Source organism: Perognathus longimembris, chromosome 15 (assembly GCF_023159225.1).
Source record: "Perognathus longimembris pacificus isolate PPM17 chromosome 15, ASM2315922v1, whole genome shotgun sequence".
In the NCBI taxonomy this organism is placed as follows: Eukaryota; Metazoa; Chordata; class Mammalia; order Rodentia; family Heteromyidae; genus Perognathus; species Perognathus longimembris.
The window spans coordinates 27,630,932-27,658,387 of NC_063175.1; the positions used below are offsets into that span (position 1 = coordinate 27,630,932).

General features: G+C 40.2%; 1 protein-coding gene across 1 annotated transcript; it reads left to right on the top strand.

The window, feature by feature from the left end:
- The first annotated feature begins 327 nt into the window (after positions 1 to 327).
- Rnf125 (ring finger protein 125) lies at positions 328 to 27,108 on the top strand. The gene is made up of 6 exons (XM_048363489.1): positions 328 to 738; positions 14,583 to 14,736; positions 18,374 to 18,468; positions 19,676 to 19,766; positions 23,739 to 23,846; positions 25,995 to 27,108. Exons 1-6 carry the CDS (start codon positions 569 to 571, stop codon positions 26,079 to 26,081), a joined length of 705 nt encoding a protein of 234 aa, XP_048219446.1. The 5' UTR covers positions 328 to 568; the 3' UTR covers positions 26,082 to 27,108.
- The last annotated feature ends 348 nt before the right edge of the window (positions 27,109 to 27,456 follow it).

Sequence of the window (27,456 nt, forward strand, 5' to 3'; positions counted from 1 at the left end):
CCCACAAGGGTCTACCTTTTCCTTCGTGTAGTTATTTGTATACATTTTGAAGTAATGATAAGCAGTGTGTAGGAAGGCTCACCCCACAACCCAGCCCACCTACTTATCTTGTTTTGGAGGCTTGATAAGGATCTTTGCCTAACAAGGAGATCTTATCTAATTCCAATAAAGCTGGGCCACTTTCCTCAACTTGTGACAGTGGAGTAGGAGGCCAGGCTAGCTAGTCTTGAAGATTCCCAGGGCCCAGTAGGAGAGGTTTCAGGTTTCAGTTCTCCCAGGACTTCAGATCTTGCAGCCGGCTGCGTGCTCCATGCAGCCTCGGCCTCTGCCCCCGCGTGCCAACCCAGAAGCGCCCCAGTGAGTGCATTTCAAACCTTGGGCGGCGCGCTGGGCCTGCCCTCCACTGAGGTTGGGCGCGACGGCGGAGGAGGAGGCTGGCTTGCTAGGCTGCACTCGCTGGGCGAGCTAGGAGGCGACGATCACAGCTGGGCCTGGACTTCCTTCCTCCAACTGCAAGACAACACACCACAGCCGGCTGCCAGCAGCTGCCAGAGCCAGACAAGCAGCGATGGGCTCCCTGCTGAGCAGCGACAGCGGTAAATCCGCGCCCGCCCTCTGTCCACGGCCCCCACGGCCCCTGGAGCGCAGCGGGGACCCCGAGCTGCCCATCACATCTTTCGATTGCTCCGTGTGCTTGGAGGTGTTGCACCAGCCTGTCCGGACCCGCTGTGGCCACGTGTAAGTGTCAGGGCAAACTGAGCTTTTGTGCGCCTACACTTTTGAGGGTGGTGACCCAGGTGCAGATAGGAGTAAACAAGCCAGAGCTTTAGGAAACTGCTGCGGGATGGGGGTGAGGTGATGGGGGACCGGGTGGGGGTGGGGGGAGAATGAACCTGCAGGGGTCACGAGCCAGCCACTTGGAGGATGCACAATCGGAAGGTTATGCTGTACTTTGGGAAGCCTGCAGCGAGTTAGAACAGCCTCCTCCTGAAGCCCCCAGGTGCAGAGCTCCAGAGAAGAAGACCTAGGGGCCCTAGGACAGTGGGCTCCCTCAACCCCCTGATCCCGCTGGTCTGGGTTGAACGGGCTGAGTTTCCTTCTCCCTCCGGAACCTGGGTGGATTTTGTTTTGCTGGTGCTTACACATGTCCCAGAACTCCCCTTGAGGATGGTCTTGGGCAAATAGGATCTGTGCAAACTATCCTTACCCTCCCACCTACCCCTCCCTTCCGCACCCCTTTGCCTATACCCCCCCTCAAGTCAAGCTTAGAATCCTAGTGACTTTCTGTAGTCCTTAGAGTTCAACAACTGGTTAGGGTGGGGCACTGGACTGAACATTAGCACTTAGCCCAGCCACAAAGTGACAGGAGGTTGCATTCTACCTGCTTTGGGAACCACTTCCCCAAGCCCTGAAAATATACATGAAAATAACCTTCTTCAAAATCACATGCTCTTTAATTCAAGCTTGCTGTGAGCACAAAGCAATGGGTGGTTTCTAAGAAGAATTTAAGAAGCAAATTCCCTATATAAAACTGCCATGTACTGCCTGTTTGTGAATGACTGGGTGGGAGGTGAGTCTGAATTCATGGTCACTATTTACTTAGGTTGTCTTTGTGCTTCTGTGAGCGTTGAGTGTGTGTGTGTGTGTGTGTGTGTGTGTGTGTGTGTGTGTGTGTGTGTGTGTGTGTGCCTACTCCACCTCCACATAAGCACTCATACATAAATCAGGAGCTTAGCCAATTTAATGTCTAGACTGGGCAGGGGACTAACTTGCTTGCAGGGGCAATCAAAGCAAATGCACAAAATGCTTTCAAACGGGGTTAGGTGGTAGCTTTGGGCTTGAGAAGCAGTTTTCACCACTGGCCATGAGTGAGCTAGGATGAGAAATGTACCGCCCACATGATGTTTAAATAAAGAGTGCTCTGGGCATTATTTTTTTGGGTTTATTTTCAGGGTCTGTTTTGTTTTGTTTTTCCAACTTTGTACTTTAAAACTCAAGTCTTAAATGTATCCCTTTTATAGTTGCTGCTGTTGCTGCCCTGCTGTCTCGAGGTAGCACACTGACCTAATATCCAAAGGCCAGGAGAGCAGAGGTGCTATTGAGTAACTGGATAAGATGTATTGATTACTTAAGAGTAATGATAACCTAAGGACAACTACATTGAAACTTTGTTTTGTTGTTGTTATGCTGGGGATTAAACTTAAGACTGTTCATATTAGACAAGCCTTCTACTATTGAGTTTCATCTACAGCTTTTAGGTTTAATCTTTACTAGCATTAAACTTTTTAAACTTGTACCAAACATGAACAGAGTCTTGAATAGTCTTCCTATAGAATTGGAATGGGCAGCTTTGCATCACATGAGATTGTAACTTATTGTTTATAGTCTTGTTCCTCCTAAAGGATAATATAAATTTGCAAAGTATTACATGTTTTTGCTTAATCTTTCTTCTTTGTTAGAGTGAATAGGAAACTAGCCACTGGAAAAATAGTCATAAAATAGCATAACAGGGGCTGGACAAACTGTCTTCCCTCACTTAACTGTTCTTTGTTTTGACAAAGCTGTGTCCATTGTTCTGCCTGTGGGCAGAATTTCCATATTCCTCCTTTGGCAGTTACTTGGGCCGCTTCCACTTTATAAATGTTATCCAGAGTCCTTTTTCACTAGAGACAGTGAGTGTTGCTAACACTAATTGTACATTCTAAATGAATTACTTTTTCCTTTGGACTTAAAAGGAAAATTAAGCAATGAGAATGGAAGCTCTATTTTAGATTTGAAATAGGTTGTTTATAAACTTATTTCAAAGTGAACAAGCCTAATAATGACAACAATACCCTGAATGAATATGTACATAATAATTTATCAATTGTGTTGCGATGGTAGAAACTGAGTATGACAGGGAACTGGATTTGAAATTCAACTGTGAAGCTAGCCAGCTGCGTGTCCAAGTTGCTTAATCTCTTTGACTCTCAGTTTCTTTGTAAAAATGAAATTTTATAAACATTTATTTTATTCTCTTTGTGTGCACACACACGTGTGCGTGTGCACACACACACATACACACTCACCAAAGAACTAAATACCCCTGGCTGGCCTTGAACTTGTAGTCTTTGTGCCTCAGCTTCCTGAAGTTACTGGTGGTACTGGGAATATGGATGTGTACCACCCCATGCCTGATTTTTTTTTCCAGTCCTCAGTCTTGAACTCATGGACTAGGTGCTGTCCCTGAGCCTTTTTGTGGTCAAAGCTAGTGCTCTGCCACTTGAGCCACAGCACAACTTCCAGCCTTTTCTGAATAGTTTATTGGAGATAGGAATCTCACAGATCTTTCTGCCTCAGTTGCCTCAGATCTCAGCCTACTGAGTAGCTAGGATTATAGGTGTGAGCCACTGGAACCCTGTTCTGATTAAAAATTTCAAATATAGGAGCACATAATAAAGATTAAGGCTGGGGAAGTGTACCTCAGTGGCACAGTATTTGCAGCTTGCATCAAGATCCTGAATTTGATCCACAGCTCCAGAAAAACAAAATATTTTAAACAGGAAGAAAAGAAAGCCTCAAAATGAGTTTTCTATTTCCTTTAATCATTCCACAAACAAAGCACTCGTGAACAACTATTATTTCTTTTATGTCCTTCCTTCCTTCCTTTCTTCTTTTTTTTGTCAATCATGGTACGGGGCACTGTCCCTGAGCTCTTCAGGCTCAAAGCTAGTGCTCTACCACTTTGAGACACAGTATGACTTGCAGTTTTCCGGTGGTTAATTAGAGATAAGAGTCACATAGAGAAAGTGGTACTGTGGCTCTGGTGGTGGAGTGCTTGCCTTGAGCTGAAGAGCTCAAGGAGACAGCATGAAGGCCCAGTTCAAACACCACGACCGACCGACAACCTCCCCCCTAAACACACACACACACACACACACACACACACACACACACACACACACACACACAAACACAGAGTCACACAGACTTTCTTGCCCTGGCTGGCTTTAAACTATGATCTTCAGATCTCCTGCTGAGTAGCTAGGGTTAGAAGCATGAATCGCCAGAGCTCAGCTAAGTATTATTTCTTATGTATAAATTTATTTTGGAAACACACAGATTCACCAAAGATTAATCTATTAATTTTACTTATTTATTGGCACGGGTACTGGGGCTTGAAACTCCGGTATGGGGCACTGCCCCTGACCTTTTTTGCTCAAGGCCAGCTTTCTACCACTTTGAACCACAGCTCCACTTCCAGCTGTTTTGGTGCTTAATTGGAGATAAAAAGTCTCACAGAGTTTCTTGCCCAGCCTAGCTTCCAATGGTGATGCTCAGATCTCACTCAGCCTCCAGAGTAGCTAGAATTACAAGCATGAGCTACTGGGTACCTAGTTGTCATTTAGCTTTTAACACCAAGACCAGTACTCTACCACTTAAGCCACAGTTCTATTTGTGGCTTTTGCTGATTAATCAGAGATGAGTCTCAATGACTTTCCTGTACCAGCATGGTATCAGGCTGGCTTCCAACCACTATTCTCAGGTCTCAGCCTCCTGAGTAGCTAGGATTATAGATTTGAGCCATGGCCTCCAGCTAATTTTAACATTTCTAAAATGCCTCTGGTAGCCTTACTCTTTATTTACTTGCTTTTTTTTTTTTTTTTTGCCAGTCCTGGGCCTTGGACTCAGGGCCTGAGCACTGTCCCTGGCTTCTTTTTGCTCAAGGCTAGCACTCTGCCACTTGAGTCACAGCGCCACTTCTGGCCATTTTCTGTATATGTGGTGCTGGGGAATCGAACCCAGGTCTTCATGTATATGAGGCAAACGCTCTTGCCACTAGGCTATATCCCCAGTCCCCTTACTCTTTATTTAGATCTTTTATCTCCAGTGGGCTCTTTAGAAGTTTCATTTTTCATGTTCTTGTCTATTCATATCAACTATTTGTTGTTGGGGAAAGGACTGCCTATATTCTTATTTTCTGTTGTCTGAGAACTGGGCCCAAAGGAGGTAGATGGATTGGTTGAAGTTCTGTGAATTGAACTAAAGGAATCTGACTTAACAATTAGAAGAAATGGTAAACAGAATTCGTTGTCAGATTAGATATGGTGGATACATTGGAGAAGTAAAAAAACAACTTGGATATCTGTTTTGTTTTTGGCTGGTTCTGGGGCTTGAGCTTGTGGCCTGAGCACTGTCCCTGAACTTTTATGCTCAAGGCTAGCACTCTACCAGTTTGTGTCACAGCTCAATTTCCAGCTTTTTGGTAGTTTATTGGTCTCATGGACTTTCCTGCTGGGGCTGCCTTCAAACCATTATCCTCAGATCTTAGCCTCCTGAGTAGCTAGGATTACTGGCATGAACCATGAAGCCCAGCCAACTTTGTGTGTGTGTGGGGGGGGGGGTGTTAAAGATGATAAAGAGAGACTGTGATTGACTCAGGAGGAAGTTTATGAATTCAAGAATGAGTTTGATAAATACAACCGTAAACTGATTAGGAGATGTACAAAGGGAACTTCCCCAAAGCTCTGATTTGGGGAAATAGCCAGCGGGTAAAGGAATTACCTCAAGATTGAGAATGGATCTAAGTACCACAAGTCCTGTTAGCCCCAAAAAGACAGCTCTTCTATGTCACAGGATGTGCCTAATTTTCCATAAATGAAACTCTGTTAAGGGCAATTCTAACATTTTTTTTCAGGTAAGTAGATTAAATGTTCCATTTGTGGTCAAGTAGGAGCAGTAAAGCCTGCCTCAAATTGCTGGTTGTCTAAGTAGAGTCTGACACGCTTCCTGATGAGTAGTAAAGGGATCCAGAAATACGCACCAGTGCTTTCAGATTCTCTTTCCCTCCCTCTCCCTCCCAGTCCCTTTTTTCTCTTCCCTCCTCCTACTCTCCCTCTCTCTCTCTTTCCCCAATACCTCTCTTCAGCAAGAGCCTCTATCCAGCGTGCTAAGCAAACACTCTGGGACTCCCAGTGTTTTCATTCTTGTACATGTAAAATCTTTTTTAGACTAAGATTGAATCTTCTTTTCTATTTATTCATAGGTGCTTCTTGCCTTATCAGATTTATCTACTATCAGAGAAACCATAACTTGCATGTCTGTATTTATGTGTATACGTATATCCCACCCACCCCCATCCCCATGTTACTTGGGCCTACAAAACTGACAAGTTAACAGGATAAAAGGCACACAAGTTTGTTACATGCTCATCATAGCATCATAGAAGAATGACTACTCAATCACTGAATAAGATTCAGAAATTTGTACATTTTCTCCATATGGAAGAGAAGTAAAGCCTGTAAACACTTTTATGGAGGCAGCTTGTACAGAAGATGAATGGGGCTGAAAAGAACAAATAATCTGGTACAAAGTTTGTCTAGACTCTGGTGTGGTGTCAACTCTACTTCTTTCCTATGGATTAATCTACAGGTTCTGGACTTGAATTAGATATGAACTTCACAGAGAATTCTTCTTCTTGCTTTAGAAGGAAAGAGGCTGAAGGCTTAGGTGGAAGCCAGACAGACTAGTTCTAATGCTTCTGTAGTTCATGGTACTCAGCATGTCTGAATACTATGGGTCTTGCTTTCTGTGCTCCAAATGTGTGTGTGTGTGTGTGTGTGTGTGTGTGTGTGTGTGTGTGTGTAGAAAGAAGGAGAAAGGGAGGAGGATTTAAAGAATTAATTTATATTAACTACATCTATAGAATACCTTTCACAGTAACATCTAGATAAATGTTTAATTAAATGAGTGGGCCTAATAGTCAAGTTACCATAGGCTAATTCACATACTCCCCACTCACCCCACCCAGACTGGGGTTAGAACCCAGGGCCTTGATACTTGTTAGGTAGACACTCTATAGTTTAAGCCCCATCCTCAGTCTTTTTTACCTTAGTTATTTAAAAATAGAATCTTGTGAACTTTTTGTTGTTTGTTTTTGTTGCCAGTCCTGAGCCTTGAACTCGGGGCCTGAGTACTGTCCCTGGCTTCTTTTTGCTCAAGGCTAGCACTCTGCCACTTGAGCCACAGCACCACTTCTGGCTTTTTCTATATATGTGGTGCTTCACTTTACCACTAGGCCATATCCCCAGCCCCTCTTGTGAACTTTTTATAGTTCTCTGGACTGTCACCTTTGTAGTTAAGGTTATAGATGTGAGCTACTACTCTGATTCTATTACATCTATTAAGTCAGGTGTGTGTGTGTGTGTGTGTGTGTGTGTGTGTGTGTGTGTGTGTGTACTAGGGCTTGAACTCTTGAAGTCAGGGCTTGGCTCTATTTTGGCTCAAGGCTAGCACTCTACAACTCTCATTCACATATTGGGTTTGTAATTTTTTTTACAATGATTTTCAGATGGAGCCCCATGGCAAGTCAAAATTAATTCCCCTTGTACAGCTAATTTGATGCTAGTAAAAAAAAAAATGTGGAGGAAAAGAAAAAAAAAGCCGGGTGTCAGTGACTCACACCTGTAATCCTAGCTACTCAGGGGGCTGAGATCTAGTAAGTCAAAACCAGCCCAGGCAGGAAAGTCCATGAAACCCTTACCTCCAATTAACCAGCAAAAATCCAGAATTGGGGCTGTGGCTCAAGTGGTAGAGTGCTAGCCTTAAACCACAAAGCTCAGGGACAGTGCCTAGGTCCAGAGTTAAAACCCTAGGACACACACACACACACACAGACACACACACAGACACACATACAGACACACACACACAAAGTGGTGGAACAACATGGATATATAGATTAAACACAAGTCATCCATGTTCCTGATGCTAAAACAATAGTATATAGACTAAAACAAAACACAGTGAGGGGACCATTACCCCATAGCATCAGTCACTTGATGATAGCAAGTTCTGTGTGTAATATGTAGGAATCCCATGCTAGTCTTGAACTCTATAAAATTTCTCTGTAGGACTGAGACTCATCTGTGCCTGTACTGGTGAGAATCTTAGAAAGATGTGGTCCAGCTGGCCCACAATTTTCCCACTCTGATGGTTAGATTGCTGTGCTTGCCTATCAGTGTTATTACTATCATAGACAAACTCAATATTATTGATCTTCCAGATTATGTGTGTTCTAACAAACAGAAACAAAATGTGGCAGATTATTTTCCACCAAGATTCTGCTTAGCTCCTGCTTATGACATCTTGAATCAGCAGTGCTGTAGAATTGTGCTCCATCTCAGATCGACTAAATAAGAATGAACATCTTAACCAGTACCTACCTGATTTTTGTCCTTAATGTTTAAGAAACACATTGTCTTGTTTTAATTTTCACTAGGATTTTAGGTGAAAGGAGATAAGATTTTCCTTAGAAGGTAAAATGTGTAATCAAAGCCAGACACTTTGGAATATGATGGTAAGTCCCAGCATTTGGGAGGCTGAGCCAGGAGAATTGCAGGTTCAAAGCCATCTTGTACTACATATGAGGACCTGTTTCAAACAAAAAATTAATTGAAACTTCATTGTACAGCTACTTTTGCAAATTAAAAAAAAAATGAAATCAGTGTGTAGTAGTTCAAAGATATGCAATTTTTTGAGACTGAAAAACCAACTCTCAGGCTGGTCCTTTTGAATGTTACCTTGTTGAATTCATAAACACATCAAAGGAAATCTTGAGGTGTCTATCACGGTGGGAGGGCCTAAGCTCTAAGAATAGCTCTGCTTGGGCTTGTCCAGTATGGTCCATGGTTGGAAAGGGAGTGTGTGTGTGTGTGTGTGTGTGTGTGTGTGTGTGTGTGTGTGTGTGTGTGTGTGTGTGTTTATTTTGTAGTGGAATATTTTACTTGCGCTTTTACCTCTTTGATAAACAATAGTACCCAACTTATTTTATTTCCATTTTCATGCATACCACAGCGCTCAAGGTTTTAATTTACCTTGATATTGATGAGTGTGTGTGTATATATACACACACACACATATCCCACCCCATACACACAGAGCTTTGGGTTATGAACACTGTAGAAGGTTTAGACCTACCACACTGTTGACAACAACCACTTCCCATACCACATTTGGAGAAATAGCACTGGATACTTGTTTTCTTTTTCTAGCTCTCCACTCCAGGGATTGCCTTTCTTTTTTAAATCCATTTAAGATTTAGTTTTACCTTAGAGGATTGGGTAGGTGAAGTCTACCCAGTGTTCTCAGCTGTCTTTTTCTGCTTCCTTCCAATATTTTTCTGGCCTCTTCCTATAAGGAGATTCTTGGCTGATTACTTAATTTAAGGAAACAAAAAAAGGGGAGGTTCATAAAATAACAAGTAAGGGTGAGATAATTAGGTTTCCAGCTGGTTTCAGAGTTCTTTGAGTCTTTGTGTAGTTCCTGACTGATTTCCTCATGGAGAGCTGCAAACTCAACAGGGGCCCAGTTAGTAACACAGGCCAGGACCCCAACTCCTGTGGCTTCCTCAGAATGAGGTTCCAGAGTTTTAGAAGTCTGGTATCACTTGCCTCACAAGCAAGACCAGAAAAATTGGATTTGTGTGTAAAATCTGATTTTAAAGTAATGGCAATGCATTTAGAGGTTTTGAAAACGTTGAACTTTTTTTTTTAATGCAATTGACTTCGATCCATTCTCTGCTTTTATCTTTCGACTAATTTTCTTTTTGACCTCATCTTTTCTGACTCATCACTTCTCGGCCACATTATGGAGGTGAAAGCAGAACAGACAAAGGAAACTCTTATCTCCTTAGGCTTGTGACCCTTTCCTGTAGTTAGAGAGACAACAGACCTCAGCACTGATGGCTCATGCTTGGTAATCCTAGCTACTCAGAAGGCTGAGTTCTGAGGATTGTGGTTTGAAGACAGCCCCGGCAGTAACTTTCCTAAAACTCTTCATCTCCAATTAAGCAACAAAAAGCTGGAAGTGGAGCTCTGCTTCAAGTGATAGAGAGCTGGTCTTGAGTGAAAAAACCAAAGGCACGGTGCCCAAGTTCTGAGTTCAAATCTCAGTACTCGCACTAAAACCCCTTACAACACCATCCCCAACAAAAATCAAACAGAAAATGAGATGATCTTTATTTACAAATGGAGACTCTGCCCCCAAAATATTCTCCTTTAGACAAATAATCAGAGCTCATTGTTATTTGGACTTTACTGTTTACTGAGTAGCTAATACATGCCTGAGGCTGTATAACAGGGAGGCAGATTTCTTAATGATTTTGTACTATATGTTTTGTTCCCACCTGTTACTGACTTGTCATTAGAGGATTTTCATTTTGTTTTTCAGCTTTCTTGCGGTGATGCAATATATAATCCATACCATGTGTAATGGGCTGAATTGTGAAGATTGTATATATACCTAGAACTAACACCACCACAAACAAGATCTAGAACAGTTAGTTTCTTTACCCTAAGAAATTCCCACTTATCGTTTGTGGTCAATGCATTTTCTCAACTGCTAGTCCCTGGAAAACCTATTTGTGTCTTTCATCCTGTTTTGGAATCATGCATTCAGTAGTCTTTTGTGTTTGACTTAACTTCACATAATGAGGTATGTATTTTATGTCATTGGATAGGTTTGAACTCCCTTTGCCTATCTCAACTGGTTTTTGCTGGTTCAAGGCACTATTCTGTCTTGAATCAACTCTTGTTGCATATCTGTACATCTTCAATTCATTCTTCACATGGAACCCAGAGTGACCTATATAGTATAAATGAAATCATGTCAGTCACTTGCTTAAAACCCTCCTGCCTTCCCATTATTCTTTGACTTGGCCCTTTTTTTTTCTCCCTCCCTTCCTTCCTTTCTTCCTTCCTTCCTTTTGCCAACCTGAGGCTTGAACTTAGGGCCTAGACACTGTCCCTGAGCTTCTATTTCTTTTGATCAAAACAAGCACTCTACCCCTTGAACACTACTTTTGCCTTTTTCTATTTATGTGGTACTGAGTCGTCTAACCCAGGGTTTCATGCATGCTAGGCAAAGCACTCTACTACTAAGCCACATTCCCAGCACCTTTGATTTCTTTTGTTTTGAGACAGGATATCACTAATCAGCTCAAACTGGCCTCAAACTTATAATCCTCCTGTGTTAGCCTCTTAAGTGTTGTGATTACAGGCCGGGTGCCCTGTGCCTGGCCCCCCTTAACAGGGGACTCCTCTGTCCCACTCATTCTGTTTGGTCTGTGCACAATTTTCCTCTTTTTGAAGCATTTATGATTTACTAGTCTTTTTTTTTTTTTACCTGCTTGTTACCTCTCTTTCTATTCTAGATCTATGTGAGAGCCAGGACTCTTAGAGCTACAATTTTCTCTGACATGTCAAATGCTGTCTGGAAAAATTAAACTGCTATTAAAAAAAACTCTGCTTTTGCCCAGTGCTAGTAGCTCATGCCTGTGATCTAAGAAACTATAGATCTAGAGGATTGTGATTCCAAGCCAGTCCAGATAGAAAAGTCCAAAATAACCGGCACAAAAAGCCCTGCTGGAGGTATGGTAAAGTGGTTGAACTATTGTGAGGCCCTGTATTCAAACCCTAGTACTGGACAAAGAAATGCCCAGGGATTTATGGTTCAGTAGTAGGGAGCTTGTTTCACAAGTTTGAAGCTCTGAGTTCAAAACTCTCTGCCTTCCACAAAGTTTGACTTTGAATGCTTTATGGATAGATTTGAGGAAAATTTGTGCAGATCGAGGGGATTTCTCATCCCCATCACAATCATGAAATAACTCCTCTTACTAAAAATGAAAACAAATTCAATTTTAAAAAGATTTAGACTGCCAGGTGTTGGTGGCTCACACCTGTAATCCTAGCTACTCAGGAGTCTGAGGTTTGAGGATCATGATTCCAAGCTAGCCCAGGCAGAAACGTTTTTGAAACTCTTACCTCCAATTATCCACCAAAATTCTGGTTTGGGGTCTTTTCTTTTTCCGCCAATCTTGGGCCTTACACTCAGGGCCTGAGCACTGTCCCTGGCTTCTTTTTTTGCTCAAGGCTAGCACTCTGCCACTTGAGCCACAGCACCACTTCTGGCCATTTTCTATATATGTGGTGCTGAGGAATCGAACCCAGGGCTTCATGTATAGGAAGCAAGCACTCTTGCCACCAGGCCATATTCCCAGCCCCTCAAATTCTGGAAGTAGAGCTGTGGCTCAAGTGGTGGAGAGCTAGACTTGATAAAAAACACTTCATATACAGAGCCCAGGCCCTGAGTTCAAGCCCTGGAACTGACATTAAAGAAAGTTAAATTTTCTGTCATTTGTCTTTTCCAAATCATTTTGTGCTTTCTCTGTGTATTAAAAGTTATGAAGTGCAAAGGTTTTAAAGTTATATACCTTAAAAGTTTTTTCTCTATGTGTTAAAAGTTATGCACTGGGCTGGGGATATGGCCTAGTGGCAAGAGTGCCTGCCTCATATACATGAGGCCCTGGGTTCGATTCCCCAGCACCACATATACAGTAAATGGCCAGAAGTGGCGCTGTGGCTCAAGTGGCAGAGTGCTAGCCTTGAGCAAAAAGAAGCCAGGGACAGTGCTCAGGCCCTGAGTCAAAGCCCCAGGACTGGCCAAAAAAAAAAAAAAAAAATGTTATGCACTGTAATCTTTTTCTCACAATGAATTTGGAATGCCTTAAAATAAATATTACTATTTTCTTCTGTTCAAATCATATTCCAATGTGTGTGTGTGTGTGTGTGTGTGTGTGTGTGTGTGTGTGTGTGTACTTAGCTTGAGCTCTGGGCCTGGTGCTGTTCCTTAGTTATTTTACTCAAGGTTGATGCTCTACCACTTGAACCACAGCTCCACTTAGTGTTTGGATGATTCATCAAAGATAAGAGACTGATATACTTTCCTTCCTAGGCTGGCTTCAAACCTTGATCCTTAGACTGGCCTCCTTAATAGCTAGGATTACAGGTATGAGCAACTGGCTTCAGGCTGGTCAAACTAAAATTAAGTCAAATAATACATGGCTAATTATTATTTTTATTTTATTTTATTTTTTATTTTTTTTGCCAGTCCTGGGGCTTAAACTCAGGGCCTGAGCACTGTCCCTGGCTTCTTTTTGCTCAAGGCTAGCACTCTGCCACTTGAGCCACAGCGCCACTTCCGGCTTTTTCTATATATATATGGTGCTGAGGTATGGTATACGAGGCAAGCACTTTACCACTAGGCCATATTCCCAGCCCTACATGGCTAATTAAAGAAATAATAAATACAATAAATAATTTCCCCCAGTTTTTAATTATGATTTTTTTTGCTTCAAACTTACTACCGCAAGTAACAAGTTTGCAGCTTTGCATCACCACACCTAACCTATTTGGAATAATTTGCATGTACAGCTAAGGTGTATGTGGGTAACCAACCTGGAAGTCCTAATACCTTTAACATTTTGCTGTATTTGTATCTACCATGTTCCTATTCATCCAACAATACATCATATGTTTATGCATTCCTGAGTAGGCTACATATTTTAGCATATTCTGTTTCATAGACTGGCATGTATAATATTAACCATAATCTAATATGTTATGATTCTTTTTGTTTGAGTGTTCATTTTGCAAGGCTGGAGACTAAACTCATACCAGTCTGCATTCTAAATTGGTAATCCAGTGATGAGCTATATCACCAGGTCCTCCTTGGTTTTGTAAAGCAAATTACATGCAATTAAATCCACAGATCATAATTGTATTGTATATACTGAGTTTTAAAAAATCTTTATATATACGGAATATTTTCATTTCTAGTTTCCTTGTGCTCTTCCCAGCCATTCTCTCTCCATATTCACTCAGAAGCAGCCACTGTTTGTTTTTCCTACCATACCAATTTTGCTTATTTTAGAATTATATAGACGAAACTGCTTTCTTTCACTTGATGAGTCTCTGAAATTCATCCATGTTGTTGCATGTATGACAAGCTTGTTCTTTTTGATGCAATGTAGCATCCCATTGTATAAATGTGGCCATGGCCATGTTGTATTTTCTCTATTTGTTAGTCTCCCCCAAATGAAATGACTATAGCTACCTGGCTAGTCTACAAGATTTGCAACTAATGGTCTCCCATAATGCAGCAGCATCTATAACGCTCACTTGACTTTGAGGCCAGGTGTTGTACTCAACTATAGAGGTTGGAAGTTGGTGGGGAGTTTTAGTGAGAGACTGGATTTGGGGCAAATAGGGAATGTGTACCAATGACTACTTACTACCCTATGGCTTGAAACTAGTATTTGTCTCCTGCTTAGATTAGCATAAAACTTGAATACATTGTGTGATGAAGGGAGAAACTTAGTTGCTCAAACCAAAATGACATCTGCTTGCTCCTAAATAATGTAAACAAATATGTCAGGTCAGAAGCCTAGGTGGTATCCTTAGAAGGCTAATTTCATCTTAAGGCCAAGGATGTAGCTAAGTGGTAGAACTAACATACATACCTCCATATATACTCTTTCACATACTTCATCTTGTTTGGGGTAAATGCATGCAAGTGCCTGTGCTGATTCCAAAGAAGTCTTACTGGAAAGGTAGGTGATCCTCTGGGAAGTATAACACACACACACACACACACACACACACACATACACACACACACACACACACACACACACACACACACACAGTGGTGGCTTCTTTATGTCTTTCAGGGAAAGTGATGTGCTCTTGCTTTGTTTGGGGTAGATTCTGCCGTTCCTGTATTGCTACCAGTCTAAGGAGCAATAAGTGGACCTGTCCATATTGTCGGGCGTATCTTCCTTCAGAAGGAGTTCCAGCAACTGATGTAGCTAAAAGAATGAAGTCAGAGTACCAGAACTGTGCCGAGTGTGACACCCTGGTATGTAACTGCTCATGGTCATTGGTTACCAGCTCAGGTCCTTGAGAAAAACAATCATTTCACCTATCTATGTTTTGGAACACCCCCCTCCCCCATCCTTCCTACCTTTTCAAAGTGTTTCATCCCAGACTTGTTCTGTTTCATCAGTTTCAAATGTGTAGGCTGAAAACAGCAAGCCTCTGAACTACTATTGCCTGATTTTTCAAACAATTGCTTTCATTGACTACCTCTATTTCCTCTTCTTTCCATTACTTCCATGGCTCCCTGCTCTTGGTATGTTATTGCAGCCCATAAATGAAGAAGGTTATTATCAGATCCTGTAGCATATTTCTACCTATACGATTCTGCACTTTGTGGAGTTTATTAATCACTTCCTTCTTGCAATTTTCTATCTTTGGTGTCATACTGTACCGTCCCAATCACAAAGTATAGGGTCTTGAAGGCCATATTATATAAAGTTTGAGATTTAATCCTAAATGCAGTAATAAGCCATACAAAGAAGGTACCATTTACAGGGACAAATTGGGTTAAATCTAAATTATAGCCCTGCTATAGTTTTCTTAGTACCCTGTATTTTCCTTTATACTACTTACTGCTAGTTTCTGGGTTTTGGCTAGTGTCAGTTATTCTCATTCAATTTGAGTTCCATGAGGGTAACAGGGTGTTTGTTTTATTAATATCTGTGTTCCCTGTTTGCTTGCCTGCCTGCCTGCCTCCCTCCTCCCTCCCTTTCTTTCTTATTTATCTTCCTCCGTCTCTCTCCTTCCCTCACACTTTCTTAATAAACTTGGAACATTTACTAAATAATTAATTGTTTACTACCACTATCTGAGGCAGTTACACACACACACACACACACACACACACACACACACACACACACACATCCAGACAAATTAAATCCAATTCCTAGTGTCTATATATAGGGCTATTCTGGTGCCTCTGCCGCAGGAAGTTGGAGGCCAGTTAGGGTGTAAGCCAGCCACCTTTGCTCCAGCCAAAGGCCCCTAAAGAATTTATTCTAACTGTGGTAGAAGTAAGTCTTGTGTGCCAAATGTCAAACATCTGAAGCTCCTTAGCATCCGAAGGTGACATCTTCTGCTGATTCTGGCTGCCAAGCCCTCCTTTTGGGCAAGGACCCCATTCTTTTCCCCAGACTACTCTCCTGCTGCCTTCTTACCCTGGATATATAAGTGCTCACCTTCCCAATGTCTGCTCCAGGCCATGTCCTTAGAGACGAGGATGCCCGTGCTGTGTAGAGCCTCCTCCAACACTCTACCCACCCAGCACTTTGAAAATTAAGGGTTAGATGCTTTTATTTTACTTTATTTTGTTTATTATTAAGTACTTGTACAACATTTATTATGAGTTATTATTAAGTAGCTGTAAAAGGGGGTTACAATTCTGTACATATTTTAAAAGTTTATATATATTTATATAAAATATTTAAAAATATTTATATATTTAAAATATTTGATCATTATATAAGATTAATGGAATTTATGCATGGTCTTTTGTAGATTTGGTCTAAGTTGTTATTTCTTTTTCCCTTTTTAAAATTATTTTTAAGTAGTTGTGCAGAGAAATTGCTATTTTAAAAAGCAGTCTATGAGCCGGGTGCTGGTGGCTCACGTCTGTAATCCTAGCTACTCAGGAGGCTGAGATCTGAGGAACATGGTCCAAAGCCAGTCCGGGCAGGAAATTCCATGAGACTCTTATCTCTAATTAACCACCAGAAAACTGGAAGTGGCACTGTGCTCAAGTAGTAGAGTGCTAGCCTTGAGCTGAAGAGCTCAGGTACAGCTCCCAGGCCAAGAGTTCAATCCCCACAACAGACAAAAAAAAGGCACTTATGAATATGATAAGGTCTAAGTTATTAATGTAGGCTTTTGTTTGCCCTTTTTAAACTAAGGGAAAAATAATGTTCATATTACAAGGTTGGTGTAAAGGTAAGTACTTAAAAGTAGCTTTTAGCATTGTATTTGGAATGCTCTAAATGTGAAAAACAAAAAGTTCTGCACAATCTTAGTAACTATTTACTATTATTTTTGTCGTGAAGTAAAATTTAACATTCAATTCCTTATCCCACATCGATAGAAAATTATCCTTGGCAGATAACTCTCTTCCCTTTTTTCCCCTTCAAACTCCTTAGCTTTATGGCTGATGAGTTATAAGGATTTGAATTTATCTTTGAAAACTTCTTGGTCTCTTTCCTTTTATGCTTTTCCTTAGTTCAGGAATACTGCCTATTCCTCAATTATAGCTTTAGACTATATTATCCATACCAGATGCCCATGATATACAGCCTGTCCTTAATATTCCAATTCTTACATCAAATGATTTCCTACTGATCCATGTATCCATTTCCTCTGACAGCTCATAAGCATTTTAGAGCAGGAACATGGTTCATATTTTTCTGTAATTTCTAACAGTGTCTTACCTCAATTTGTGCATAGGACATAAATTTATCAATCATTTGTCAATACATAGTCCTCAGGTTGCTGATTTTTCTGAGGCATGCTTATCTTTGAGAAAAAAAATTCCACAGTTTCTTGTTTTTTTAGCCCAGACTGGTCTCTAGTTCTTACTCCTCCTGTGTTATCTCTTGAGGGCTGAGACTGCAAGTGTTCAATTCCATATCTGCCTTAGAAATTTTTAATGGCAGAAGTAGTAAGGGAAACCTGCAAAGAAGGATGGCAAAGGTTGTAAACATACTTTAAGACAGCACCTAGATCAGTCCTGGTTATGTTCATGCTGAATATTTGTGAAACCAGGGTTTTGTTTTTACTTTCCCAGTAGTTAATTTTTGCCTTCTTGTTAAACAATTATAAGTTTCCTTGACGTGGTAGATTTCTTGTTCGAGGTTGCACTTCCGTAGCTTGGGCAAAACGAAACAGTGGTTGGGCCAGCACACCACAGCTGTACAAAGCTTCCTCTAGCACAAGATCTTATCAGAGTTCCTAATGAAACATTTAGTAGAGTCTGTTTTATGTTTGCAACAGATCCTTCATGGTTAGGACCTCTGAATGTATTTCTGGAAGAACAAGGGCTTTTTATTCTGAACTGATAAAAATGGAGTTGCAAGAGCTGTCTTTTATGTTTGCTCTTAATAGGGCCATTAAGTATACTGTGTATTGTGAATTCATGTGATAGATACTATGGGGTATGTTATAAAGCCATGGTGTTTATGTCGTTGCCAAAGACAAGGGCTTTTGTTTCATTTACTATGCATGCATCTGTACTTCACACATTAATTTTCTTACCTTAATTTTTAATTTGTCTCTTCTTCCTTGTTAGCTTTTGCTTTTTCCTCCTCCTTGCTCTTTACCTGATTTTCTTTCCTTTCTGTTTTACCAGTGCCTAATTGCAAAATGGCACGTGAAATAATTGTTATTATACATCCTTTCACTCTAAAAAGATTTAAAATATGTGCTTTTAGGAAAAAACATATTTAGAAATTCAATGTTTGGGCCTTCTAAATACTGGCAAAACTTAATGCCTTCACTTTGTGATACTGTATCATGAATGCATCCATTTACTCAGCTGACCCAGTGTGATCTCACTTGAAAGTTATAAAGCTGGATCCCATAAAGCCCCTTTTCAACAGAGAGTTTATTTTGAATTTGTCTTTATGTAGGTTTGCCTCAGTGAAATGAGGGCGCACATAAGGACATGTGAGAAATACATCGATAAGTATGGACCACTACAAGAACTTTCGGAGACAGCAACGAGGTTTGTTTTAATATAGTAATGCAATGCTAAATTTGATATGTTCATAAAGAAATTAGTGGCTGGAAAGTTGAGCCTTTTAAAAAATTATGTAAGTATTTATGTAGTTAGGTTTAGGCTCTTAACTTTAATAACCAGGTACTAGTAATGATTTGATAATAGCAATTATTCCCAAAGACTTTTCCTTCTTGCTTGCACTGGTGGCCCATACCTTTAATCCTAGCTACTTAGGAGTCTGAGATTTGAGGATCATGTTTTAAAGCCACCCTGAGTAGAAAAGTCCTTGATCTCTTATTTATTTCTAACTAACCATTTAAAAAAGCAGAAATGAAGTTGTAGCTCAAGTTCTAGAGCTCCAGTATTGAGCAACAAACCCAAGTGAAAGTGTGAGGTCTTTAATAAGGTTCCATGCATGGTACATGCATGCGTGCATTCACATGCACACACACACACACACACACACACACACACACACAATTTTTTTTCTTTCCACTTCACAATCTTCATGGAGGACTTAGTCACATTGGAGACATTGGGGCAACTTCCTCAGGCAAATTTGTACTATTAAGGAAGATCCAAAAACAGAATACAGAAGAGTTACACTCTGCTAGCCTCTTTCGGACAAGTAGATTGCTGACGTAGGCAGTGATTACAGGATTATTCATGTTTATTCTCCCATCATCTCTTCTCACTTCTCTTTCTTGTTTCACTTCAGAGGGGAGGAAGTGGCATGTCATACATGTTCTAACAGGGGAAGGGCAGGCCAAGGACAGGGGTCCTGATTCCTTTGCCAGGTGTATGATTACACTTCTTTTCCAAGGGGAATAAGATGCTTCAAATATTCTATAACTGTTTCTCTGCTCTGTCCCCTGAGGATGAACATTTACAGTTCTCATAGGGAAAACTGCAGGCATAGCACAGTTATGAGGACAGGAAAAATAGATTAAAGCAGAAGAAGAGCCAGGATTAAAGCCATGTGTGGTGATTCACACCTGAAATGCTAGCACTCAGGAGGACGAGGCAGGAGAATTGTGAGTTTGAGGACATCCTTTACTAAGTAGCAAGACTTGAAAAGGAGGAAAGAAGAAACAAAGGGAGGAAGGGAGAGAAAGAGAAGAAAGGCTAAATCCTTGTACTTCTTTTCATCTCCAGTTAAGTACTCTAGCTGTTATTGACTTTAGTAATGTTTGTAATTCTATGCAATTCCCAGGTGCGTGTGTCCATTTTGTCAGAGGGAATTGGATGAAGACAGCTTGCTGGATCATTGTATTACTCATCACAGATCAGAACGGAGACCTGTGGTAAACTTTATTACCGTGTGTGTGTGTGTGTGTGTGTGTGTGTGTGTGTGTGTGTGTTGCTGAGACTGACACCCAGGGCCTTACCCATGCTAAGTAAGAACTCTATCACTGAGCATAGTATTAAAACCTCAGGATTGAAGTTTTAGACATAGTCATTCTTACTCTATTTTTACTGTTCCAACAAATGGTCCTCATTCAAAATGGAATCCCTTTAAGAAAATAGTTACCCTCTCCTGTCATAGTAAATCAAAATATTCCCATTCTAAATTGAAGTTTTTCAGTATTTTGCAAAAAAACAAGAACAGAGTTAAGAAAGTTCATTGATTTAAGAAAAGTGGTTTGTAGGCTTGGAATCTTGTAACTTGAAGGGTAAAGCAGGAGGACTGATTTCAAGTTCAAGGCCAACTGGAGTTGCACAGTATGGAAAGGATGGAGGGAAGAAGAAAAAGGGAGGGAAGAAGGAAATTAGGGAAGGAGGGAGGTCACTTTTAGGAAACTTGAGTCAGGCATGGAGCTACATGCCTGTAATCCTAGAACGTGGAGGGCTGAGGCAGGAGGACCTAGAGTTTCAAGCAAGGCATGGCTACATAAGAACAACAACTTGTTTTTGCTCTTGTGTTTTTATTGGTGGAGGAGGCAAAGTGGGAGTACAGAAAGGGGACAATAGAGGGACAAATGCAATCATGCTATTCATTATATACTATGAAGAAAATGAGCTTTGGAACTTATGCTCAAGGACAGGAGGGGGAAACTGGGGAAAAGCAAAGGAAAGAATGACATTGCCCAAAAAAGTAATATACTCATTACCTGACTTAGGAAATGGCAACCCTTCTGTATACTACCTCAACAACAACAATATATATATGTATATATATATATATATATAATACACACATGTATATTAAAAAACAGAACAACAACAAAAGAACAATCCTGGTATTTCATCTATTCTGGCTTTCTTTCTGAAGGTTTTTTTCTTTCTTTTTTTTTCTTTTTTGCGGGGAGGGAAGTTGGTTTTGGGGATTGAACTCTGGGCCTGAGCACTGTCCCTGGGCTTCTTTTTGTTCAAGGCTAGCACTTTACCACTTGAGCCACAGCGCCACTTCCAACTTGTTCTGAGTAGTTGGTTGGAGATAAGTGATTCTCGGACTTTCCTGCTTGGGCTGGCTTCAAACTATGATCCTTAGACATCAGCCTCCTGAGTAGCTAGGCATGTGAGCCACTGGTGCCCAGCTCTGAAGATTTTTTTATTTCTTTATTTTTATCTATTTTAATTATTTGTAGTGCTGGAGAATGAATCCATGGCCTGTACATACTAGGCATGTGCTTTACAAAGAGATATATCTCCATTTCTGAGACTTTTTTTTCTTTTCCTTTTTTGCCATTCTGTGGTTTGAGCTCAGGACTTAATTCTTGCAAGGTAGGCACTTTTGCTTGAGCCACAACTCCAGCTGGAGACTTTCATTTTCTTATCACATGGGGATTACTTTTTTCTACCAGTGGCCTTTCCAGGCCTTATACTTTCTTTAAAATTCCAGAAAGAAAATTCCAGTGCGCCGTTGGCTCATGCCTGTAATCCTACTCAGGAGACTGACATCTGAGGATCGTGGCTCAAAACCAGCCCAGACAGGAAACTCTGTGAGACTCTTATCTCCAGTTAACTACCAGAAAACTGGAAGTAAAGCTGTAACTAAAAGTGTAGAGCTCTATCTTTGAGCCGAAGAGTGGCCAGGCCCAGAGTTCAAGCCCCATGACCGGCCCAAAAGAAAAAATATTCCAGAAAGAGAATAAATAGATCATAGATCATATAGGAAAGTTGATCATGTAGGAACAAGATCATATAGATTAAGTAGATCATGTAGGAAAAAGGCATATAGAGAGACTATTAGTTCCTTGTTCTAAAATTGTATACTAAGCTCACTAGTTGCTAAGTGGTGTCCTGGGACAATGATTTATGTTTTCTAAGATTGTAATGCTGTCACTAGAAGGATTTTATCTCTCAGCTGAGAAACCTTGACTTCCCTTCTGTGTCTATACTGCAGTTGATTAATATTTCTCTTACCCAGCAGTTAAATCAGACTACAGGGATGGTCAGAAAGGAAAAGTAGAAGAAACACAAATCATTATTGGAAATCACTGAGTACTATCCAGGCTGGTCACTATGTAGCAATGTGCTGGCTTGAAACCGTGATTAAGGCATCCTGCTAGTCTGGTAAAGACTGTAAAATAAAACTTCCCAAGGCCTTTTGTAGGTACTAGAGTAAGAAAAACATTACTACAAACTAAGTAGTAGGTCTAAAGTTTCTTGCTTATTGCCCTTTAATAGCGTCTCTTTTTTTTTTTCTATAAGAGATGGCATCTTTTTCTTTGAAATAGTTACCAGTTATCTGAAGTTTGATAAACCCTTCTAATTGCATAACCATGGCATTCCATCTGAAAAAGTCCCAATAAAGATAAAGCAGGCGAGGAATGGTAGTCTAAGCCTCTAACACCAGCTACTCTGGAAGTGAAGATCAGGGTCTGAGATTTCTGCCGAGCTGGGCAAAAAGTTAACAAAATTCCAACTCAACAAATAAAGTAGGTAAAATTCCAACTCAATAAACTAAAGTAGGTATGATGCTTTACAGCTGTAATCACAGCTACAAAGGAAATACAGGTAAGACCTTCATGTCCCATTGTCCACCTATTCAAAAAGCACTATCGAGGCTGGGAATATGGCTTAGTGGTAGAGTGCTCGCCTACTATGCATGAAGCCCTGGGTTCTATTCTTAGCACCACATACAAAGACAAAGCTAGAAGTGGCCACTGTGACTCAAGTGGTAGAGTGCTAGCCTTGAGCAAAAGGAAGCCAGAGACAGTGCTCAGGCCCTAAATCCAAGCCCTAGGACTGGCAAAAAAATAAAAAAATAAAAATAAAAAAGCACTATTGCTGAAAAATAAAGCAACATGGGCTGAGGGACAGGGGGGTGGGTGTGGCTCATGTATTAGAGTACTTGCCTTCCATAGACTACTATGCTCTGAGTCCAAACCCTAGTACTGCCTCTCCCAGCCCCCATACCAAAAAATAGATGAGGCCAGCATAGTATGAATATACAACTGTATGTTTTCTAATATAAAGTATTATCGTCTGGGAGCACTGGGGAGAGATAAGAAAATATGTACTGATGTTGGGAAATTGGTTGCAATTAGAGTGTCAGTGAATGTTTAGGTAACTCAGGTAATGACCAGTCTTTCTCTCACTTACCCTTGTTTTTCCCCTTCCTGACATTACTCTCTTCTCCCTCAGGCCATATCTCACATTTAAGGAAACAAAAATGAGTTTTTTGAGTCGTCTAGACTTCAGTCCATTGTTTCGCTGTGGCTCTGTGTTGGCAATCTAGGTTTGCATTATCTCTGTTCTCCACTGGGTTTCACTGAGCTCCTTCGTGGTAGAGACAAGCGTGCAGTCATGTCTGCATATCTGGCTCTTGGCATGGAGCCTGCAGATTCTGATAGATCCTTCTTGCTAAGTTACTGTATGCCAGTATTTGCATGAGCTGGTCTTGGTCTGCAATCCTGATCTCCACTTCCCAAGGAGTTGGGATTATAGGTATGGAATCATCATGCCCAGCTCATGTAGCTAACATTTTTGATATGAGAACAGATAGAATGTATGTAAATAGGTAAGGAATGTATATGAATAAGTAAGTGCATTCACAACACAACACTGAGATATGGCCAATAGACTCATGAAAATAAAATTCACTCCGGACAGTTATTTATATTTTTAAGTTCTTTCTTTTCTTTTCTTTTTTTTTTTTTTTTTTGGCCAGTCCTGGGGCTGGAACTCAGGGCCTGAGCACTGTCCCTGGCTTCTTTTTGCTCAAGGATAGCACTCTTGCCACTAGGCCATATCCCCAGCCCTATTTTTAAGTTCTGACACTAATAATCATTAAAATGTTTAATGAATTCTTGGTCCTGTGTCTTTTCCAGTTTTGTCCGCTTTGCCGTTTAATACCTAATGAGAGTCCAAGCAGCTTCAGTGGCAGCTTAATAAGACATCTGCAAGTTAGTCACACGTTGTTTTATGATGATTTCATAGTAAGTATATTTTCTTTCTTTCACGTTTTTATGCTGTGTTAAGCTTACCTTTGTAACCCAAATAAATAATAGGGAATAATAGGGAAAATATGTATATATATATATATATATATATATATATAACAAAGTTTTTGTTTTTGTGTTCTTTTTTTTTTTTTTTGGCCAGTCCTGGGGCTTGGACTCAGGGCCTGAGCACTGTCCCTGGCTTCTTTTTGCTCAAGGCTAGCACTCTGCCACTTGAGCCACAGCGCCACTTCTGGCCATTTTTTGTGTATGTGGTGCTGGGGAATTGAACCCAGGGCCTCATGTATACGAGGCAAGCACTCTTGCCACTAGGCCATATCCCCAGCCCCTAAAACAAAGTTTTAATCATATAAAAAGGTAGATTGGTTAATATATTGAATATATGTATATATTCAAAATGTAGCATAAATAACCACCTCATGGCTGATCTTGTTATATTGAGAGTTTTTCGAGATGGAAGGAGCTTGCCAAGCATGCAGGAAACTTTTGCTTTACTCTCTACTACTAAAAAAAAAGATGGAAGAAAATTTATATAAAATATAGGTAGTTTTTAATATTTATTAATGTATTTCCCATTATTACAACTGATAATAGGGCCCCAAAACCAACATAGTTTTTTGGTTTTTTTTGCCAGTCCTGGGCCTTGGCCTGAGCACTGTCCCTGACTTCTTTTTGCTCAAGGCTAGCACTCTGCCACTTGAGCCACATGCCACTTCTGGCTGTTTTCTATATATGTGGTGCTGGGGAATCAAACCCAGTGCTTCAAGTTTAGGAGGCAAGCACTCTTGCCACTAGGCCATATTCCCAGCCCCACCAACATAGTTTTTGTTCTATACATTGCCATGTAAGATAATTCAATAATCTTTAAGTTCCTTTCAGCAAAAGAGTATTACTTATTTGGGGGAGAAAAATCTTGTCTAGTCTTAATATTTCTTACTTTTACCTACATGCAAGCATGCTTCCTGGTCTGTCCATTGTGATTGCTTAGATTAGACTTAAGGACCTTGGGTTCTGACTTAGGTCTAACAACTTAAACCTAACTTAATAATAATAATAATTTCATATACATAATATAATAACAAATAATATAAGAATAATAACTTAAATCATTGAACTGTGCATCCCTGAGGAAGGCATTTAGCCTTTGAACTTCAGTTTGTTCATTTGTTGAGTAAGGACTAAGAGAGCATCTCGTTCATTCATTCATTCATTCATTCATTCATTCATTTATTTTTGCCAGTCCTGGGGCTTGAACTAAGGGCCTGAGCACTGTCCCTGGCTTCTTGTTGCTCAAGGCTAGCACTCTATCTCTTGAGCCACAGCACCGACTTTTGACTTTTTCTGTTTAGGTGGTGCTGAAGAATTGAACCCAGGGCTTCATGCATGCTAGGCAAGCGCTCTACCACTAAGCCACATTCCCAGCCCTGAAAGCATTTATGAGGAATAAATGTGAATATATATATAAAGTAATTTATCTGCGCAGTTAAGGCATAGAATAAAATCAGGTTGGGCCTGGGGAGAAAGTAGGGTGAGGTTATTAGGACCGTTTGAAGAATTGAGTAAGGTACATGACAAAGGCCACATATTCTCCACTTCATCCCTCTAGTGGTGTCTTTTCTAGTCCCTAATCCGTATTCTGGCCTGTATGTTCTCACTGGGCAACATAAATGGGATTTCTCTTTGTCTTAGCTCTCTGAGATGGTCTAGAAGCCAGGTGTTTTCCATATCTGTTCCAGCCACTCTGTTTAGTTAACCCTCAAGTTATTCTAGACAAAGTATGACTGCTAGTTAGCCAGGATGATGACATTTTGATGAGAATACTCTCTAGCTACTTAAAAACCATATTCTTAGGTAAGGAAGCAAGCTTAAAATAGTTTTCTTTGCCTTTAGTTTTTGACTACCTGAGCTACCATTGTATCAAGCGAAGCACTTTATGTATATTGTCTCATTTATTTCTATAGCAACTTCTGTGAGGTTATGTTTGTTTTGAAATCCCTAAAGCTCAAAGGCTAACAACTAATTGCTGAGGCAGTTGCATGAGCCATCAATACCCAGCTCACATTCCAATTTCTGAAACACTCTGGACAGCATGTATTTCTAATGATTTTTTTTCCTTTGTTGTAGGACTTTGATATAATTGAGGAAGCTCTTATACAAAGAGTCTTAGATCGGTCACTTCTTGAATACATGAATAACTCCAACGCCACATAATTTTATTAATAGGAAAGGAAAAAGGATCATTCAATTGTACCATTTAAATGCTGCTTAAACAATTGGGGAATTGCTTATGGAGGGAAATTGTCAATGTTTGATGGAGAACAATGTAATGTATGTTTGTGCTTATTGTTATACTGCATTAAAAACTGTATTAATCTTGATGGTTCTGATCTGCCCTTACGTTCTTGAGTTTCCTAGACATGTAACAAGAAATAATCTCAGGCATTACTACATGGGAGAAGCACAGACTGAGTAGGAAGATAGGGAGGATTTCCATTTGCAAAAGGAATGGCTCAGTCTAGTGAATGTTATGTATCAGTAACTACCATCATGGTTGGAAAAGGTAATTGATCTTTGTTCTATTGTAAAAGATGAAGAACAGAACAAAATATGGAGAATCAAGAAAATAGGAAATCTGCTTCAATGCTCATGTTCTCATTAATCCCTAGTAGAATAGCATGAATTACCTGCTGGGAATAGGAAAGCAAAATTTTTGAAGTCAACCAAGTCATATTTCAACCAACAAAATTTTTGTGTCCGAAATGTGTACTTAACTCTGACCTTTTTTCACTTGTGTGCACATAAGCCATTAGTATATTATTTTTAAATATTTGTAGCTTATTGTCTAGAGATATGTTCATAGTGTAGGCAATTTCTTAGGGACTGTCATTATTTACAGTAAAAGTACTCATGTCCATAATTTTAGTGGAAACTTTAAGGGCTTTATTTTTAATTTCAACTTTCAAAAAATACATAAAATGAAACACAAATACTGAAAAATACAAAATTTATACCATAATGAATTATTTCAAGAAAAATCCTAGAATTCTGAATTAGAATCATAGAATTCTGGTAGTCACCCTATTTATCTCTGGTCACAATTACAACCCCACAGAAGCAAGCACTACATTGATTACAACAATAATTGATTTCTCATATTTTTATTGTTTTATCATTTAGTGATTATCTCCATGTCTTAATCTTACTTATTTAAATTTGTTTTATTAGCTGTGGTTTTTTTCCTTTATTGTCAAAGTGAAGTACAGAGGGGTTAGAGTTTCATATGTAAGGCAGTGAGTATATTAATTGTTCAACTTGTTACCTCCTCCCTGATTTTTTCCCCCGCCTCCCTCTTCCCCCTTTCCCTCTCCCTCCGGTGAGCTGTACAGTTGGTTTACACCAAATGGTTTTGTAAGTATTGATTTTGGAATCGTTTTTCTTGTTTTTCCTTTGTCTCTTGATTTTGATATTCCCTTTCCCTTCTCTAGTTCTAACACACATATATACAGTATCGAGGGTACTCAGATGAGATACAGTGATAGTGGGGATACAACCAAAGGAAAGGAATACAAGAGAAACAAAAAAATTA